At 39.2% G+C, this 21620-nt stretch overlaps 1 protein-coding gene across 4 annotated transcripts in view; it reads right to left on the reverse strand.

Moving 5' to 3' along the window:
- dscamb (Down syndrome cell adhesion molecule b) overlaps positions 1-21620 on the reverse strand; it is a 106769-nt gene that overhangs the window by 34116 nt on the left and 51033 nt on the right. For all 4 annotated transcript variants that reach the window (XM_058634114.1, XM_058634112.1, XM_058634113.1 and 1 more), the window contains exons 4-6: positions 3394-3540; positions 1802-2080; positions 173-448 (exon numbers count right to left, since the gene is read on the reverse strand). In XM_058634114.1, the coding sequence (XP_058490097.1) occupies positions 173-448; positions 1802-2080; positions 3394-3540 (702 nt within the window). The remainder of the gene's footprint in view (positions 1-172; positions 449-1801; positions 2081-3393; positions 3541-21620) is intronic.

Genomic DNA, 21620 nt, shown 5'->3' on the forward strand with positions numbered 1-21620 from the left:
GAGGCTACAGCTGAGAGTCACAACAGAATACCATTAACACATAAAACCAGTATTGATCTGCAAGGCCTGAACCTGCATCTGCTAACGCATTGATTATGCATAAGACAGCTACCATAATGTGGCTTTTGGTCAGCATTTGTGTTCATGCTCCATCCTACAAATGACATTTTACCTTCAAGGATGACTTGCACAAAGTCCTGTGCAGACATCTTGCCCTTCCTCGCGAAGCATTGGTAAGCTCCGCCGTCACTCTTTGACATTCCCTCCATGATGAGGTTCTCTCGGTTGACCCCAGTGAAACGAACATTGTTGCCTGGGTAGATGATCTCTCCGTTGCGGTACCATGACAGCTCATACTCGTCTGAGCCACTCACGCTACAGGACAGAGACACCTTGCTACCCACACTGCCTTTCACCTTCCGAGGGCTAACCACCACCTTTAAGGGCTCTGAGGAAACAAAAACAAGAAATCTGTTAGACCAGGGGGCGTGAATGTGAACATGAGGTAATGCAATGGATTGGCGTCCTGTCCATTGTATCAATTCAATTCAATTGTATCTGTATAGCGCCAAATCAAAACATATACATTATCTCAAGGAACTGAACATCATCAAGAGCAGAGAAACCCAGCAATTCACATAATGAGCAAACCAGGCATCAGTGGAGAGAGAAAAACTCCCTTTTATCAGCTCAAAGACAACCAGTGGTTTTCATAATGGATGGAGGGATAGGTTTTTAATGGTGAATTAATTTTTTTTATAGCTAGATTGAGAGCAAGATACGGAAACTGGAAGCTAGAGGAGAGTGTTTACATTTGAATTAGTTATCATGAATACATTTCTGAAAACTAATCTAATCCAAATCTCAGGATTAAAGCAAAAACATGTAAACAATCAATCACTTTTCAGCACTCTGTGAACGATGATGGATCAATTATTATTAGCGACTGTAACTGATCCATTATTTACTATGTTGTTGACTAATTAAAACTGTATTGCATATCTTTCAAATGTAAATACATCTCATATTTATATCTCCCTGTGTTTCTCAGTATAGCTGTGTTCTTGTATTGCCTGGTGACATTACCACACTGCACAAAGGAAGTGATTTGTTTTATGTCAAGATGGACGGAGGCAACAACACTGCTCTAGTAACCCTGCAGTATCACTGTATTCACACAAACACCTCCTCAGTCAGGTCTGATAGTATTGCTTGACCATTTTCAGAAAAAGGATGCAGCATACAAATAATGTAACATTGTTTCTGTACACGTAAACCAAACAGAGGCAGAATAATATCATCAGCAACAACAAAAATCACAAAAAACCCTAATTCTAGTATGTAAAATGTCAACATTTGCTCGTCTTGTTCTGTGACAGTAACCTTAATATTGCTGAGTTGTGGGACTGACTGTGCAAAACAAGCAATTGAATGATGTCAGTTTGCACGTTTTCACATTCTGCACTGCTGCGCGTCAGTTTATAAACCAAATAACCTGCCAAATCATCAGCCAATAAATCAACACTTAAAAATGATTGTTAGCAACAGCTCTGCTCCCGAGTTTTAAAATGTTTCCAGAGAGCATTAAGTAAATGACTCAAAGTGACATTGATTCAATTTAGCTGCTTCAAATTAATAAGCATGAGGAAACTCCAAACTCACAGACTGCTGTGACATTCACACTGACTCACTAAACATCTGTTGAGTTCCTGATTTGTGAGGTAACAAATAAGGTTCATCAACCCTGCATGTGATGTACAGAAAATGCAGAGGTTCACCTCGGTTTTACTGAAAGACTTACGTTTCACATACAGGCGTCCCATGACTTCTGCGTTGCCATAACTGTTCCACACCTCACAGACGTATATCCCAGAGTCACTGGGCTGTGTGCTCTCTATCAGCAACCCAGTGGTCGTCTGCCGGAAGCGGCTGTCAGGTTCCAAAGGGCTGTTGTCTTTCAGCCAGCGATATTTTGGCGACGGGTAGCCTGAAGCCTTACAGGGCAGCTCCACCCGATGATTAATCATCACCTCTCGGTGGTCAAAGCCGTCCAAGATGCCTGGCTCAGCATTGGTCGGGTCTGGAAGGAGCAGAGATTTTAGCGTTAATTAGTGGTAAGGTTTGCCAGGCACTTGATAGTATAATCCAATATTGATTATTGAGGTCAAGATACAGTTGTATATACTGTATATTTCTTTATGCAAGGGTGAAAAGACACACAGTCTGTATTCCTACAATATTATATATATATATATATATATATATATATAATTTTATTGTGGTAAAGAAACTGAAGCTGTCACTGCAAATTGGCTCTTGTCAATCTGTCCATTATTTGTAAAGGTATCTTCTTTCATCAGACTACACTGTAAAAAACACTATGATGTAAGATTAACATGTGGTTTAATTGGTTAGTATTAATTCTACTTGTGGGACATTTGTCTTACCCAGTGACTAAGCTGAACAGCTGGTTCTGGATGTAACCCTAATCTAGTACTGCTACATTATCATGTAGCTATAATGATGCTTATGTTAGATCCTAACTGCAGTAGGATTGCTGGCTTCTGCTGGAGATGAGAAGATTGGTGCAAAATGACGATTTGAAGTTGGAAATACATCTAAAATCTGAATACATCATTCAGCATTTTGCAGTAATCACAACAATTATGTATTTTGTTATAATGTATGTTTTTTTGTATTGTAAAGCACTTTGATAAAAAGCGCCATACAAATAAATGTATTCTTCTTCTTCTTCTTCTTCTTCTTATTATTATTATTATTATTATTATTATTATTATTATTATCATAATACTCATCATTATTATTATGACGTAGTTTTGTTGTTATACTGTGTGAAAGTAGAGACATTTTCCATGTTCTGCTAGATAATCATGTATGAAAGGTGAAATGTGTGAACTGCAGAGCAAGTTGAAGAGAAAAGAGCTCTAGCTCTGAAGCAGTGCACGACACACCAATGTCAAATTCTGGAAGAGGCTGAAAATGCCATGAATTTTTAACTGGAACTGTGAAAAATCTGTGAAGGTCATGAAAAAGCTGAATGGAGGGATGAAAGTTTCACTTTTTGTGTGAACATTTTTGAAGTTTGGATTCAGTTTCTATGTTGAAGTGTGTGGAGCCAGTACGTCTGAAGTGTTTTTCAAATCATTTGAATAAGAAACTCTCTTTAAAAAGAAATATTTTGGAAGTATTTTGGAAATGATGAAATATTCCAATTAGAAAAATATTCAAATTGTGAATGCTGTGTGTTTGTTGGTATTTGCTTAAATGCTTCATGTGTTGTGACTTGATGCTGTTAAGGTATTATGTGGTGTAGACTTTGTTTGGTTGACTGTGAGGTAGCCGCCACTGTGCACATGCATGAGCTTTACTGACCTGACACAATGAGACGTGCACTGTTACTCTGACGAGTCTCTCCGGTGTAACGGTGGCGTGTGGTGCAGCGATAGTTGTTCAGCCCATCCTCAGGCAGGACGTCCACGATATACAAGGCTCCCGTGGATGTTATGAGATATCTTTGTCCTAAAGAAGATAAGAACAACAAGTGGGAAGACATTAAAGACCGCAACTGTATAGAGGTTATCCAGATATCAAAAAAAAATTTGGACTGAATTACGAATAATTCAAGGAATGCTGTGCAATAATGTGATACAAAATCATCCAGATAATGGAAAACAAACTACCAATATATTTTCTTGTGTTGTCACTGACTTGGTGCCAAATCTGGAATCTAAAAACCCTCTTTGGCTGTCACAGTCAGGTCTGTAGGAATGGTAATATTATGTTAATTCTGGAGATCAAACCAGACTGAGTGGGGTTGTCAACATCCATAAGGAATGAAATCTCACTCTGTGCCATCACATGGAAGCCCACGTTCCCATGGGAGCAGATTGATGTCAAAACTGATCGAAAAAGCAATTTACAGGAGGATTGTCGTCACTGTGCGGTGGTGGGAATGCTATGACACGGCCTTGTCATAGGATGAAGAGAAAACATTACAGCAGTTTAGCACATTTCTTAAAAAGTCCAAAAACAAAGAGTAAATACATAATAATTTCTCCCTATTCAATAATTAAAAATACTTAAAATTAAGATTTCAAGTGTTTAATTAGTGATTAAGAAGAGGTTTCTACCCAGTTGTCCACTTCTCTCTGTGTGTTTCCTGTCATTTGACTGGCAACAAAACATGCAAACTTTAGCAGTGAGGCAAAATTATACGAAAACAAATGAAGGTTTTGACTCAAATTCATCTTCTGCGGAGGAGGAAGTGTACACACAGAACATTTTGAGTGTGCTGCGTATCTGAAGGCTATTGGATATTCCAAATGATCCAAAAGTAAATTGAAGTGAGGTGATGTGGGAGTAGCTAAAGCAGATAAGCAATGAGTTCGTCTTGTGATTTCCATGAGCAGCTTAGTATGTTCTTTTACATTTATGATAAAAGAAAGCAGGTGGTCTCTCAAAGTATACCAAAAAATTAAAAAAAAGTTCTATGCTTTACATTCCACATGTACAGTACACTGGTTCAGGCTGCATGTTGTCGGTGAAAATGGCCTTCCACACAGAAATGTCAAGATCTTATAAAAAATGCATGGACAAGCGGTTTCTCTTTTCTATGTGGGTTAACAAATTAGATGCCACTTCCCTGAGGTCACGTAACATCATCCCCCGATCAAAGATTTCCAGTGAACACTCTGCAGGGCTACGTTGATTTACATCTGAATGAAATCTGAATGAAACTGTGATAGAGGCCAAACTATATATCTTGTTACAGAGTACAGCATGGACTATAACATAATATTGAATTTACCCGTGCAATAATGTTTCTCTCACGTGAACTAAAGCCTTGGGTTTTAGTTCAAAGACTAACAGCTTTGAAAGAAGCAAAGCATGCTTAATATGCTCTTATTTGATTTTTTATGTTTATACTTGCAAAATAAAATCAACCTTGGGGTTAAGCAAATGGGGGGCATGGAGAGAGAAAGGAGAGAGGAGAAAACACAGCTATTGTAAGCATTGACCTAGATAGAACCAACAACAGATTCCCCAGATTTGATGTCCTGAAGGGGTTCCACTGGTTAACATACAGGGCAGTGAGATGGACAACCAGAAAGTGGGACCTGTGAAGAGCGAGCGTGTGACTGTGTACTCTGCACATGTGTGTCAGTGTGGAAGCCGCTGGCCACGCTTGCATGTCAGTATGAGAGATGACTCGTGGAAGGAAGTTCATTTTTAAATAGATTATTTTTCCTGTCATTTTATTGTTGCATGGCTTTGGACTTTAACTGTTTTTACTCACTGCATGTAGTTGTGATTATCATTATCATAAAAGACAAAATGTGAAATGTTTTACCATTAAATAATTCTACATCTTTTTTTTTTTTTTTTTTTTTAAAGAAGAAAAGAAAATAAATTCCTGAAGGCTACAGGCGACCACGCTGCGGCAAAAACAAAACTCAGACATCTCCTCAGAAGCTCTCCACTCCATACACACTGCCTCTTTCTCTTTTTTCTCTCCTCCCCTCTGGCTTCTCCATTTTGATTCTGTACTGGTCCTCTGAAATCTCACTGTGGAATCCATCTTGAGCGAGACAAAATGGTATTTCACTCCAGCCGCTGTGAGCTGCTGCAATTTTCTCTTCAAGCACCTTTATGCTCCTGCAACGCCTTTTAAGACGTCAGAGCTCAGTTATGACAGGAGGAAGTGTAGGCAGAGGGGATACTACAGTAGGGAGGGTATTCAAAAGGAGAGCCATTGTGTTCAATTGTACTGTATTGTATCCTCTTTCAGGCGACCCGCTCCTCTTTAATTCCTCCGCTTTGTCTTGAACTCACTCACTACATTATAGATCAGCATCTGGGAGTAATTCCTTTTCACAACATCAGTAAAGTGCCTAAGATATTATGCACAATTCCCTCTTAAACACTAAAATGTGTTCCCAAATGCATTAAAAATCCTCTGGACAGAGATTTCTGGGTTATTATCAGAAAGTGGAGCATCTTCCTTCTATTCATTCACAGCCACGGCTACTGTAAAGTGAAAAAGTGCTACACTCCACCAAACACATTTTATCTAATCATCCCCACTTTGCCAGAGACAGAATCTAATATGAACAGCAGGCTCTCACTCTCAGCAGGCTAAATAAGACTCGACGTACAGATGAGCTAGTGTCATGGCATCCTTGCTGCCAGCAGACACTCGCAAGATGCTGCGATTTAAATGAGAGCCGCTTACTGAAGTGACAACTCAGTCACTGGAATGAATGAATGAGTGTTAAACTTTTCTTTTTTTTGTTAATCTGATTGTTCATGCAAAATCAATTGCCTGAAAAAAAATTGTCTTGTTACTGATCATTGGGTTTTCATGTGCACGATACTAACACTATATAACAAATGCAAATGATTAACCTGTAAAGCTTTCGATTCCTTTTAACCCTTTAACACAAAGCACATTTTTCATTATTTTAATTACGCAACAGTTTGTGCTGTCAGAAAAATTCCAATAGTTTCTGAAAGCTGAGATGTTGCACGTCAAAGGCAACCTGTGGTTATTACGGTAATTTCACTTGCACTATTGCAGGACGGAGAATCAGTGCCTTTGTCTCCAGAGAGGAGATAGTGGGAAAAACGCCTGTACATAGTTTCCATTTTTTGGCCTGTTTTTGGACATTGACACAAAAACTCAAACAAATGTTATTTTAAATATGTTTTATAATGTTCAAATTTAAAATTTAAACATTTTTTGTTTGTTTTGTCTTTTACATAAAACTTTTTGTTTTTCTTCATTTTAAATTGTTAATACACTATTTTAACATGCAGTAAATTGTAAATAACTGCAGGATATGAAAGTGATTCTGGAAAAATGGACAAAAGCCCTTAGTTACAGGGCAGTTTCTGGCCCTTTTATCGTTAAAATAAGCAAAAAAAAGTCCAGATGGACATTTTGATGGTTAGGTGTTAAAGCATTGACTTGTGTGGATCTTTTTGTATATTAGAACTCAGTTTATTTACTGCAATTAGACTATTGTTAGCATGTAACCAACAACTTTCAATCAATACAATACAGCTTAAAACCAACAGCGTGCATCTGGACACAGATTTGTAATCGTGTAATTATGAAACGGGGGGTGGTGGTGGGTCAGTGGTAGAGTGGAAGGTTTGATCCCTGGCTCGTCTAGCGTCTACAAGTGTCATAGCCAAGGACTTAACCCCTAATTGTCTAATATTTAACAAATGTCCACTGGGGGAGCACAAGTGTAGTATTTAGTCTTAGCTGAAGTACACACAGTTTACACCGAATATATGACACTGGTATTACAGTCTGAATGTAATGGGTTAAATGTTTAGCACAAAGACTAATCTTGTATATTGGTGAGTCAGATTGGTTGTTTAAAGAGAAAGGTGGGACTGGCTATCAGTGCAGTGAGTCAGACAGTGAGGAGGGACCTGCTTCTTGTCGGGTCAGCAGAGATAGACTGATGATAAATGAATGCTCTACATTGGTGTGGTAACTTCTCTGTCCCACCTCAGCTCTTCTGCGTCACTTCAGACATTAAATTAGAATTTAAAAAAAAAAAAGAAAGAAAAAATAGCTGCCTGTCATGAGCTTACTGTACACTGTATCGGCACAATATGCATCACCTATCCAATCACTGTACAGCGTAAATAAGCCTTAAAGGCCGAGTGTGTATGAATAAGTGACATCAAATGGTGAAACTGCAAATTATAACAAACTCCACTGACCCTGCACTTTCCCAAACATGTCAGGGAACCACAGTGGCCTTCACACACCTGGAAGGATGTTCCACCTGGCAGTGTCACAATGTAACGCAAGGCCCTGCCTGAAGTACATATGTAAGCTACTTATTCTACAAATGATACTTATTATAAAGAGATTACACACTTATACACACATACTTTGCATATGGTGCCTTTACAACACACAGATAGTGACATTATCATCTACCACTACAAAAACATTAGTGAGGAAACACTGCATTGACTTCTGTAATGGTAAAAGTCAGAGGAAAAGAATGTTGCATTCTCAAATAAACATCTACCTGCAGGGAAGAGCGAATGGGGGCAAAACATCCGACCTCAGCTTTAATCTGAGCTGATTGAGGTCAGTTTGCAGGAGTGAACTGCAGACCTCCAGGGGACTGCATGGCTACATGCATTATTCTGCAAAACTAAATTCAGAAATGACTTGATAATCTACTAGTGTCTGTGTAGATAACCACATTGCAATAACAATCACATTAATGCACATATTGAAAATACACCAAATCAAACAGTAGTCAACTCTGCACCTGCAGCATATTACCCACTGCACATCACAAGGTAAATACAGACACAGTGAGTCTGTAAAGATCTATAGAAGACATGCTAATGGTCACTACTGGAACACCCTCTGCCAAAGCCACAGGAAAGTAACAGAAGAGCAAGAACACGATACAAAAATGACACGCAGTGAAGATTTGATGGTGTTTTTGGTAAAACAAATGACCTGGTAAGGAATGTCAGCCTTAGCATCTTGTTAAATTGTGTTGTCAGACATACTAAAATAAAGGTTCTTGTAGAATAGTTTGAAGCATATTTTGGTCATTGGTGTGATGCTCTGCAATATCACCAATGGAGTTTTTTATGTTACTGGGTGTACAACACAAACTGAGCAGATCATCTTGGAGTTCAATATATTTTCATATACTCATCATAACAAAGTGGTCTGCATCACTACAATGTGCTAGATTTGAAGAGAGGTGTTATCCAGTATCTCTTTTTACATGTGACAAACTCAAAATATGTATTATCATTAGTGGCCATTAGCAACAAGAAACTTACCAGAGAAAAAAGAAAATGTTGATTATTGCAAACTGAATCCAATGGTCTCTGGCACCTGTAAAAGTCACCTATAAAAATCCCTTTATCTCAATGCACCTGCTGTGTGAATAGATTTTAGATATACAAGTAAATGACAGAGCTGCCATTGAAGCCCTGGTGAAGAAGGCATCCTTGGTTCAATGAAAGTTCTGGCATCAGAGCTGGAATGCTAAGAGACTCTGTCTCTTATACAGCCTCAAAAACCTCTGTGTTCCTCTTTGGCTCGTGCTACTTCCTCTCTTGCTTCTCTCTCCCTCTCTCTCGCTCTCTCCTTCTTGGTCTCTCTCTTTCTCCCCCTCTCGGTCTCTCCTTCTGTGTCCTGAATGCTAAAACAGTGTTTGGCTGTATCAGAACACTGCAATGAAATCCTGCAGTCTCAAACTCCCATATTCAATCAAAACACCTTATGGTTTACTTGGATGCTTCAAGACCTCAAATATGTATTAAGTATGAATAAATAAATGAAAATCACCAATTCATGAAGTTTATAAAGAAATCAAACTGATGAACTGATAAATAAGTTACAAAGTCCGCAGACATTATCCTATAATAATAAAGTCCAGTTGTTGACGTTCATGCCTTTGTGATTACCTGCTCCACTCTCATGTTTTTTCATCTGCGTCTTATTGCCTCCGCTCTTTGTGAGTATTTAGTCCTGCTGCTTTGCCTCATTTTTTATTAGTTTGCCCATTTCTGATTCTTATCTCTTGCTTTGACTTAGGTCCCTTGTGTTTCTCACACTCTTCTGACCAGTTTTGTTTTCATTAAAACATCTTCAGTGCACCAACTGCCACTGTGGATGGTCTGCATTTAGGTTCTGGAATTGCTAAATTGTGACAAAAGGTTGAAAGAATAATAACCTTATATTGTTAAAATGCATATATGTCATAATATAATTTCATTTTTGTCATCTCCATCTGCATATTGCCATTTATTTGCCCCACTGCTTGGTTTTACCGCTACACACCTGCGCCACTCGACTTGATCTATTAAAATAACACTTAAATGCCACACAGTTAGGTATTAGGTTATTTCCAGCGGTATTTCCAAACAATAAATGCCAAATTTAAAAAAAAAGCAGGCAGAGTGAAATGCAGTGACTGGTAGTGTTATACCACCACTGATTTAAATTAAAAATGGACTGTCAGTTACCATGAATAATTTGTGAAGTGTAATCCATGCAAAAAATGTCCAACTGTCATGAGATGAACAATTCATATTTAATAAACAACTGAACAAGTGAAAGATGTCACCTTAATAAATCATGGGCCCCACTCTATTTCAGAGTGTTCTCTCTCTCTCTCTCTCTCCCTCTCTCTCGCTCTCCCCAGAATGCGACACTGCTGTAAATTCAGTGGTCATAGAGATTTGTTATCATCAGGATTTGCTGTAACTAATATAATAACTGGATATTCAAATATAGGTTTGTAAACACTGTCACATTATGGAATGAAAAATGAAGAATTTCTTCATGGATGATGGCCCTGCATTGCATGATGCCAATAACAACACTACACTAGCTATGGAGTCTGTTTCGACAAAGACAGGCACAGGATACTACTTTCATCATACAAGAGAATGATGAAAGTAATGAAATCAAAAAGACAAGGTTTATGTCACAGTTGGAGAGCAACCACGTACAAGGCCACACAGAGAGGAATAATTTAACATTATCATAATAGGAGCATGCTGAGCTTCTCTGTAGACACACACGCACACATCACACACAAAAACTGCTGAACAGGAGAGTTGTGTCTCCAAGGTGAAAGAATCTGGGGGTTGTTGATGTCTTTGATGAGGTTAGCGATCCACTCATCTGTGCTGAAGCCCGGAGTCGTTGGGCATGTTAAATGGTGTTGAAGACAACAATTACAAGCCTAGTTCATTTTTTAAAAAAAGGTCAATATGTCTGACCTGCTTCCACGTGTTTATTTATTTTTCGACGGAACACAGTGCAAGCTAAGCAATCAAAGCTGGAGCAGACATCCATTTTACACTGATTATAGAAATTCAGTTGGAAGAATGAGTGACATCTAATAGTGAGACTCCTCAGCTCGGTACATACATTGTGAGTAGATGCACTGGCTTTATGTGGGTGAAGGTGTTTCACCATCATTTCCATAAGCAAATAAAAGATGTACAGAAACACAGTGTTGGTCTGCAGACAAATAGACAAATGCCAAATGAGCCGGCAAACCGCATGATTACATTTTGATATGACTGCAGTTTATTCATTACTCCATATGCAAAAGCTTATGTGGTCATTTAAAAGTCTATAGCCAGTGGAAAGTCCCGGCACACATTACATCAACCTTAATCCTTGTGCCTCTGTGATTTGTCCTTGTCATCTTACTATGCAGATATGACCACAGCTGAGTAACCAGCAAACTACTCATTTACCACTTAATGTTACTACATTGATTAAAATGACATTCTTTAGTGGCTTTAGACAAACCTAAGGTCATTAAACCTAAACAGCCATTCCATTCGGTCATCATCACTGCACCAGAACATTTCCGGATCTTGAAAAGGCATTTATTCAGTACTGGTGTACTTAATTCGGCATAATGAGGACAATGCAGACGTGGGATTCTCATTCTCAATTTCTCCTACTTCACATAATTCAGGGAACCTAGTTTCTTCCTCGACATCCAGGGCAAGGGGAGTTTAGTTTTTTTAACAGATGTCTTTTAGCCAATAACTTATTTCTAATTCTGTTCGAGCTGTGTGATATATGTCATTACCATAAATACACTGTAAATCAACATCCTCGAGAATGGCTTCAGTCTTTTCAGTCCACAGGGATTAGTGGACATCCCACTATGACATTTTGTCATAGTGACAAAATGACAAAAAATGACATGTAACATCTTATTAAAACTTGCTTTAACACATATTAAGCAAACGACTTGTATCATTTCACATTTACGCATTATTGTCCCAGGAATCCAAACCATATCACCCAGAACAGCCAATCTATGAAGACCTAAAAAAAAACCCATCATGCAGCTGTATTCAGTTTGCTATTGTTTGTTATCCCTATACCTAAAGAATAGAACAAATTATCATAGGTGGAAAAACATATGATCTTTTCAAACTTATTAACAACAGACTCTACGTATACTTCCTCCTACATCAGGTATTTCACATATTTAACATATTTTGTTAAATAAGTTACAGTGTGGTGTAATTCGAAAACAAAACATAAGTCACTGTTATGAACTGTTGCGCTCTGTGTATGAGTCCATGTCTGGTAAATAACACTCACAGATGGGATAGTAAAATGAGTAATTAAATCTAGCCTTTTATTTCCACCATACTTGAAAACGGATGTTGGCTTTGGACGGCTGTGGTGTGTGTATATGTGTATGTGTGTGTGTGCAACATGTGCAGCAGTCTGCCATCATAACCTAATTATTGCAGCCGCTTAACAACAGCAATTAGCACATTTCCATCAGACGACACTAATTTGTGAATTCCATTCACAACCAACACACTGAGAGAGAGAGAGAGAGAGAGAGAGAGAGAGAGAGAGAGAGAGAGAGAGAGAGAGAGAGAGAGAGAGAGAGAGAGAGAGAGAGAGAGAGAGAGACTGCTGAGTTACTCGCAATGCTGAATCCATATCTATAGAACTGTGAAAACTGCTTATGGTAATTGCAGTTATTGTAAAACTGGGCTGAAGCTTTTAATGATAATTCAAATTTTAATTGTTTTTTTTAAGCTTTCACCCCCACCCCCACCCACCCCCCGCTCATGTTTCATCTGACTTCCTAGTGCCTCTTCCCAACAGCTATCTAAGATAAATTAAACTGTTTCATCAAATAGTGATTTCCTCTTAGTCTAAGGAGAAAGAGAATTGTAGTTGGGTGATATTCGTACCCTTAACTTAAATGCTTTCTAATGACATATATTCATGTATGGGAACTGTATAATGACAAAATTCATTTCATCAAGTGAGAATGTGAGCAAGAATCCAAAAACAACAACTAACTGGAAACACACTGATGACAAACTGACAAAAAGTCTTCTTTTAGGGTGGTATGGGAAATACAGTAGTTGCTCATTTACTTACGGCAGTAGTGTCATACTGATTTTAGTTCAGAGGCCACCTACTGTACGGTTACCTGGAACGGTAAAATAATACCATGATAAACTATAAAAAACAAGAACTTAAACTTACATTTAATGAAGTGGTTTTTTTTTACAAAACACCTTGTTAACAACCTGAAATGTCTTGAGAAAAACAAGTACAATTTCAACAATATTATGTCTAAGTTTACCATTTAAACATTACAGCTTACAGATCACAGTGGATCTACAAAAGGCACAAAACATTTAGTCACAGGTATCTGGAACTGAAGAATATAGTATTTAACACTATGATTAGGTCCTAATCATACTACAAAATTTCACAAATTCATCCCGAAGGCCGGATTGGACCCTCTGGCGGGCTAGTTGTGGCCCACGGGCCATGTGTTTGACATCCATAACACGGTATATTAGTAAAGACCAGGAGAGAGAAAAAAACTATAAACAATGAGCTGAAAAATTTTAAAATACTTCTCGTTGCTGAGAGGAAGTGCAGTTGGCTGATGCTCTCATATGCTATGTCCTCTATATATATATATGCTATACTACATACTATTATACTATACGCTCATGCCACTTGCCATTCTGTAATAAATGATTATGATTCCTTAGAGACATATTTCCAGTCATCCCCACTCATGGTTGTTAAAAAAGTTTCCCGTTTGTCTATTTCTCCTTTACTGACGAAGAGCTTTTTTCCACACTGCACCAGTGCAACAGTCAAAACACGTTTCAGGTATAGACAGACGACACCAAACGTCAGTGTGCATACAGCTGCCTCAGAATAACATTCTAACTCCCTCTTCCCCTCATCTCCCTGCCTACCCCCACACCCCCTCCTCTCTTTCTTCCTACGCAGAGATGCATGTTGAGTGATAGGCCTGTGGATGAGTCTGGACAGTGCGTCTGAGGCCCTGGTTTTTAATAGGGCTCTGTTCCCAGTAATTATGCTGACACAATTTGATCAGCACGGAGCTAAGTATCTTCATCTGCGGGAGATCGGGGGGAATTAACGCTGATGTAATAAGTACAATTTGTCACTATTAAGATGGAGGTGTTGACAGACGCTGGTGTTGTCAGGGCAACTGATGGTGCTCCCTTGCTACAGCATGTATTCTACTGCATCCGGCAAGCAGAGCTGTCAGGCCCCCTCAATAATCGATTCCTTGGGTTGCTGTGCACAGGCAAAAGCACACTACAACATAGACACACCGAGTATAATAAAGACAGACGAACTGGGTGTGCTGCAGCTTCACACATTGGTATTCAAGCACACACTATGAACACTGAAGGCACATATAACACATGGAAAACACAAGAAAAAGGGATTTGTGCTGCAGCTACTTTACATAAGTATCGACTGCAGACTGAGATTAGTGGACATTCAGTCTTGCAGGGACAACACTGAAGCACTCATTTAACTCTGCAAGTAATAATACAAATTTATTTGATTTAAGGGTAAAAAAAAAAATGGAATAATGAGACGAGACTTCAAGACCTAATTTGTTGCTGGGGAGACAACTAATGCCAAGACCCTCTAATCCACCTCAATGAGCATCTTTCTAAAGGAAATTCACATTAGCTCATTTATATAACATATAGCTTTTATATTAAATCCAGCAGAGTGGGCAACATTGCCTCAACACTGTGCAATACACAATACAATGTCAGATATGCTTCAGATCCATGTCCACAAAAGACAAAAATGGAAGTATTTAAGTGAAGATGCTGTCCTGTCTCAGAGCTGGCATAATAGTAACTCAAAATGGAGGGCCCAAACGCAGACTCTTTAATAAATCAAACTAACACAAAGACAAGAAACTGCAAAAAACGACATGGAGCAGAAACCCAGGAACCATGAACACATGAAAATTAGAACATGAAACCTGGAACAACAGACAGGACTCTAATGTGACAAAAAAACAGACCAAAAAAACACAAGGTAAAGAAAACTAGGGTTAGTGACAACCTAATTTGTGGCTAAATTATTCTTTTACCCAGTCGTTGGTCACTAACATGAACCAAAAACAGAAGACTGACGGATAAATACTCTCCACTAAATATCTGCCTATTAGTGCCATAAAACACGATATCTATCTGTTGATCCTCTCATTGTGAATATAGAGGCTACCAAAAGTTAAGATGAGATTAGAGAATATAGTGTTACTGATTACTGCCCTTTTAAAAGCTTTTGGAAAAGGTCGTCATACATGCAGTCCTGTTAAGATCACAGCACGCTATGGCTGCAGTGGAAAACTGTGCTAATATTATTTTACATTTAGCCATAAAACTAATAGTACATCAGTCATCATCTACCGCTTTATCCTCCACCAGAGGGTCGCGGGGGGTGCTGTGCCAATCTCAGCTACATCGGGCGATAGGCGGGGTACACCCTGGACAGTTCGCCAGTCCATCGCAGGGCCACACACAGATAGAGACAAACAACCATTCACTCTCACACTCACTCCTATGGTCAATTTAGAGTGTTCAATTTACCTAATCCCCACATTACATGTTTTTGGACTGTGGAAGGAAGCCGGAGAACCCGGAGAGAACCCACGCACACACGGGCCCTTGTTCCAACTGGGGCTCGAACCCGGGTCTTCTCGCTGCAAGGCGAGAGTGCTAACCACTACACCACCGTGTGTCCCAACTAATAGTACATAATAATTATTATTAATTCATAGATAAATAAGAAGTTGAATAATTATTGGGTTTATTGCAATGTTTGATGTCATTCTGTCATGCTAATAATTATTTATTATTTATTTATTATCTAAATCATTGATAATGGATGCAAAAAAAAATCCCTTTTTCTGATTTTATTCTGAACAAATTCAATAAACAAAGCAACAGAAACAGACATATTATCCCGTTAAGCATCCAGGGAAGACGCGTCCTACAGAACATGACAACTTGAAATAACCCACATAACTGCATATCACACTTCTGACAGACATCGCCTGCAGCACGACAACGGACGCGTCTTGGCTTTGATATTAAGCAACAGCAAGCAACATATAATGTATTTCACAATGTAGCCATGTTGGTTTTTTATGGGAAACAACTCAATGAGGCGTGTACATGAGTACGAAACTTAATCTGGATTACACTTTCGCCTCGGGCCCTCATTTACCTAAGGAAGCAGGTCAATAACAACTAAGGGAAGAGGAAACAAGGCAGTAGTGAGCGGTCTTACATGCAGGATTTGTGCTTGCAGAGGGAGAAAGACACGAAAAGAAACAAATGGAAGGTGGAGCCACATTCGCAGCTTTTTTAATCAGAATCAGATTTTATATCTTTTTTGTTTAGTCATTTAAAAAAAAAAATGATGGAGTTCTAGATGGAAAATGTCACTTTAAAAAGACAAAACATATACGACAAAAGTATGTTATAAACATCATTCTTTAATTCTAAGCTTCTTTGGCTATAAAAACATGAGGGATTTTTTAAATTGTAGCATATATATATATATATATATATATATATATATATATATATATATACTGTGTATATATATATATATATATATATATATATATATATATATATATATATATATATATATCTCATTTCCATCTTTTGTCACCTTTTATCCTCCTCCTGCACACTGTGGTTTGAAATATTAATGCAATTTTGTTTTGTGAAAGTCCGCTTTTTGGACCGAACACACACTCACCCACCCAAAAGCTCTGCTACTGCAGGGCCTTTCTGGTAGATGTGAGTTTTCATGACAGAGATCCATATTGAAAAGAGGGAAAAACCTCAGAAACAGTGAAGGTTCAAACTGCTGCATGTGCCTGCAGTGACACACACACACACACACACACACACACACACACACACACACATACACACACACGCATAATCACGCTGACATGGAAAAACCACTGCACTGCTGCTTGTGTATGACTGCCCTTTATCCATCATGACCACTCTCAAGGATAATTAATGTGGCCTTGCTGCTCTGAAATATCCTTGACGAGGCCCTGCATTCCTCTGTGAAGGAGAAAAAAGTCACTAAAGATTCCTGTCATGTCACGTTGTCATCCGGGGGTGACGTCTGACATTAACCAAAGGTCGCATGTAGACTCCTTCAACAGCCATCATGACTCTGAGCCTCAAAGGGATGTTCGCAATTTAGTCCAATAACACTGACTGGGCGGGCGGGGAAAGGGGTTGAGTGGGAGAAACAACTGATACACTTTCAACAGTGTGGATCTGTTTCACGACTGGACAGTCACATAATCACCTCTGACAACTCAAATATGGATGTGGATGTCAAGTTGTTTTATTTGGCTGAGAGCTTGTTAGCAGCAGTCACACACATTTGTACACACACACACACACACACTCTCATTTGTAAGGAGGAAATGATGTGTGGAAATGATATTGTGAAACACTGAAAATAGAGACTGTCAGCACACATTTTGATATCTGGGTTTGGGATCTGATAGAGGGCAACTGTTATTTTGGAGCTCCTTAACGATTAGACACACACACACACACACACGCACACACACGCACACACACACACTTGATATGCTGCAATGTACACTTTTCAGACACTGTCTTGGCAGGCATTTTCTGTGTCTTTTTTGCTCTGTCTTTGTGTGTGTGTGTGTTTGTGTGTGTACTTAGTCAGCACTTCCACACTGCGCTGTCCAGCTGATGTCAGGAGGGCAAAAGCTACTCTACCAACAAGCGTGGCATTCCCATCTATGCAGCCCTGTGAAAGCTCTGGGTGTATGCATATATGGCTCATTGTCTCCTGTTCTTATATCAGTGCACAGTGTTTTTTTCTTCTCCCCTTTCCCTTTGCACCCTTTTCCCTTGTATTCTCTCCTCTCCCATTATCTATGCCTGTCTCTTCTTTCTTTATTTCTTCATTTTCTTGTTCGTTCTTTCCATGCAGGCCTCTTGTCATTCTCTCCTCGCTTCCTCCTCTTTCCCTCCATCTCTCTGCATGCATCTGTCCCCATCCCTTGCTCCCCATCTCTGTGTATGCATCCCTTCCTCCCGCCCTCCTTCCTCTGCTTCTCAAAGCGAACACTGCCTCTCCTTGTCCACAGTCAAAGACTCTCCTCTGTCCTCTATCTACCGTTTTGGAGAGTCACTGCAGGCCTGTCGCTCAGTATGCATAGTGTCCACGTGGCCCGACAATGGCTCATTTCAACCTCAATTTCCCCCTAAATGAATAGGAGCCCACCCTGGTGCACGCAGCATGCCTTTTAATTGGTCCAAGTTAGATTCAAACCATTAAACCTCTGATGTCGACATATCTCGCCTGCACCCATTGGCCTCTCCCCCACCCCCATTCACACACACAGACACACACACACACACACACACACTCCCTCTTTCCCTCTGCCTGCCAGAACATAAACGTCTTATCTCTCAGCCCCAAACCAGGCACAGACACCATGAATATTCAACTGTTTCCATCTCCAATTCTGCAGACAACAGAGGGTGTTGCGCACAATTGCTTGCATATACAAACACACACACACACACACACACGAGAGAAATCACAACTCCATATACACACATTCATACATGCAGACAGGGCCTTTTTTTCCGGCATCCACTGTGCTAAACCGACATTGTTTAGCTGTTGAGTTGAGCTGGTTTGTCTCTCTTTTTTCCTCGTTTGCTACAGTACGAGCAGAGTATATCTGAGAGTCATTGATTGGAAGCAAAGGGCAGAGCCGCTAAATTGGCTCTCGTAATATGCACGTACTAGTCCACACTGTGAACACCAGGGATGACATTTTTTTCCTTATAATATCAAAAATATTTACCTGCCATCCAAGAGAGGAAAGCATCAAAGAGAATGAGAGAGAGAGAGAACGGTTTAGATCTGTCCTCTGCAGAATCAGAATACCCAATAACATCATCAGACATATTGATCACGTCATTTGCTGCGTCTCATTGTCATCTGCCCAACATCTTTAACGTCATGTTAAATTTAGACAATGCAAACTATGTAAATAAATTTTAAAAAGAAAATCACATTAAAAGTGAGGAATAAAGGTTGATAAAGACAATTTTATTTAATAAAAAAATGCCAGGTTCAAATGAGTTTGAGGACAACGATCCGTCATTATCAACCAGTCATTAAATTAAGACCAGATTAACCTGCGTCATCAGCTACAGAACCTCTAATTTGAGGGGAGACTGCAAACCATGCAGGTGTGTTTCATCTCTCTGAAACACAGCCTGAACCCAGGCAAGGAGCCCAGCCCCAACACCCCCTTTGAAATATTTATCTTCAGATTCACAATAGCCCAATCCCCCTGTGGATTTTGTCGAAGATGAAAGAGATACCGTGCACTGTTGCTCTGTCTGCACTGCTCTCTCTTTCTCTCTCTCTCTGCTCATTCTCTCTGGAATAGCAAGGAGAAAAAAAAAGAAAGTGAATACTCAAGTAGCTCCTGCACTCTTCAACCATTTTACACTACCTGCTTTGATCTCCCTGCAGCATGCCACCATCATAGTAACAGATCAAAATCTCAGTATACTCATATTAGAAGCTTTTCTCCTGCTTTTACCTTAGTTTGACTCGCACGCATGTATTTGCTTATATAAACCATCACTCTTCCCTCTCTTTCTCCCTCTGTGTCTCTCTACCTCTCTCCCCCCTCCAGCTGCTTGGAGGGTTTTCCTCCTCGTTTATCTCGTTAGTGTGTGGCGGTAGCCAGCAGGATCAATTACGGGGAATGTGAGCTCGCGTCTCTGTATCATTACCCAGCAAAAACTATATTAGTTCAGTCTGAGGGGAACACATGGGCAGAATACAGTCTGATTATTATACCAGCCTGCCAACCAGCCAGCCAGATACTGTTCCTGCTCTCTAGTAGCATCTGCTACTGATCTCCAGCCAGCGCTGGCCTCGCTCACTTCTATTATGTTCTGCACTAGAAAGGATAAATTGTTCACTTTGATCACAGTCAAAGTCACTTAAACTGACAACATTTCCCTGGTGACACGGTGCGGCATTATGCTCAAAATCAGACTTCACAGAGACACGATTTTCCATTTTTAACAGAAGAAACAGCAAGTTTCTTAGAAATCGCAACCTTACATACGGAGCAGACGGACAGTACAGAGATGAAATACTGAGGACCATATTCCACATTTAGTCCACATTGGCCTGTAAGACTAGAAACCTGATGAAATTCTTAAGTAAAAACAATTTGCAAAGGTGATTCTTGGCTATAAATAGGCCTTGTGGTGAGATTTATGATGTCAACTGCTGATGGATGAACAGTCAGTCTCAAAAGCAATCACAAGGTGAAAGATCATTTAATGGCTGAATTTCAAGGATGTTACGACATCGAATTAAAAGCCACTTTTAAGATTCCATGCCATTAACAGATGTATTATTCAATTTGTAAAAGCCATAAGAGCACAGACAATTTATGCTGTTCAACCTCCACTATCCAGTCAAGCTGCAATATAAATAGTCACTATCACCCCTATTTGTTATAATTACCGAATAAATGGCCAAAAAAACGTTTGTTTTTTTTACTTTTGACCAACAAACTCTAATCAGTTCCTTCTTCATCCAGTTAAAGGTTTGTACCAGTGAATACCATCAAGGTGGACCTGAGATATCTGGTTCACATGAACGCACAAACAAGAAAATCAGAAAGCCTAGAAACAAATATAATAAATAAAGAATGAATGCCTTCCTATCATCTGGTATCATCATGGTTGATTTCATTTGATGTATGTCCCTTCACATTGTTTCTTCATGTCATTTAGTTACCTCTGCTTGGCTTTCTTCCCATATTGTTTTCCTCAACTGAATCCCTTCTTGTTTCACAGCCTTCATCCCTCTCCTCTGTCACCATTTCAATCTCCATTTCTATTTATCTCACCTCCTCTTCCTCTCTTCTTCTCCCTCTTGCCTCTCCCTCAGAGGGCAGACTTCAGGGAATAAGTCAGCCTCCTAGACAGCTGCACATCACCAGCTGTCTGAGGAAGCCTCAGACTCTCTCCTTTTCCCTTGGTCTGCTTTCCTTCTTCCTTCCTTGTCTGCCCTCCCTCTGCCTCTCCTGGCTCATCTGAATACACAGCCAGATGTAGCCCCTCACTAATGTCAGATTGTGACACAAATTACCTCTATTTGATCAGTAATGGAAGCCATTTAGTGTCAACCAATGCTACACTGCACAATGAGAAAAGGATTTTACTTTGGGTCTATACTCCCATAGAGAGACTGAATACAATTTGAAGCAAAAAAAAACCCCGATAAGACACCTATAGAAAATAGAACGTTATAACATTTTTGTGCAATCTGCATTAGCCTAGTCTGGACTACTGACTACCAACATATTAACTATGATTAATTATTAATGACCCATTTAAAGCGATTTTTTTTACTAGTTATGACTATGTTATTAATTGTTCAGTGACTTTTAAAGAAATATGTGTAAATTACATATAATTATTTTTCTATATTATTTTATTTATTTATTTATTAATAAATAAATAAATAAGGTAATTACTCATTACCTTTGTCCTTTAAAGTGACATTTGTATTTTACTTATAATACAAGTTTATAATCGGGAAACTGAAGATTAAACAGGACTATTAAATACATGGTCACAGAGAATCATGTCTCATT

Source organism: Solea solea, chromosome 7 (assembly GCF_958295425.1).
Source record: "Solea solea chromosome 7, fSolSol10.1, whole genome shotgun sequence".
NCBI classification, from domain to species: Eukaryota; Metazoa; Chordata; class Actinopteri; order Pleuronectiformes; family Soleidae; genus Solea; species Solea solea.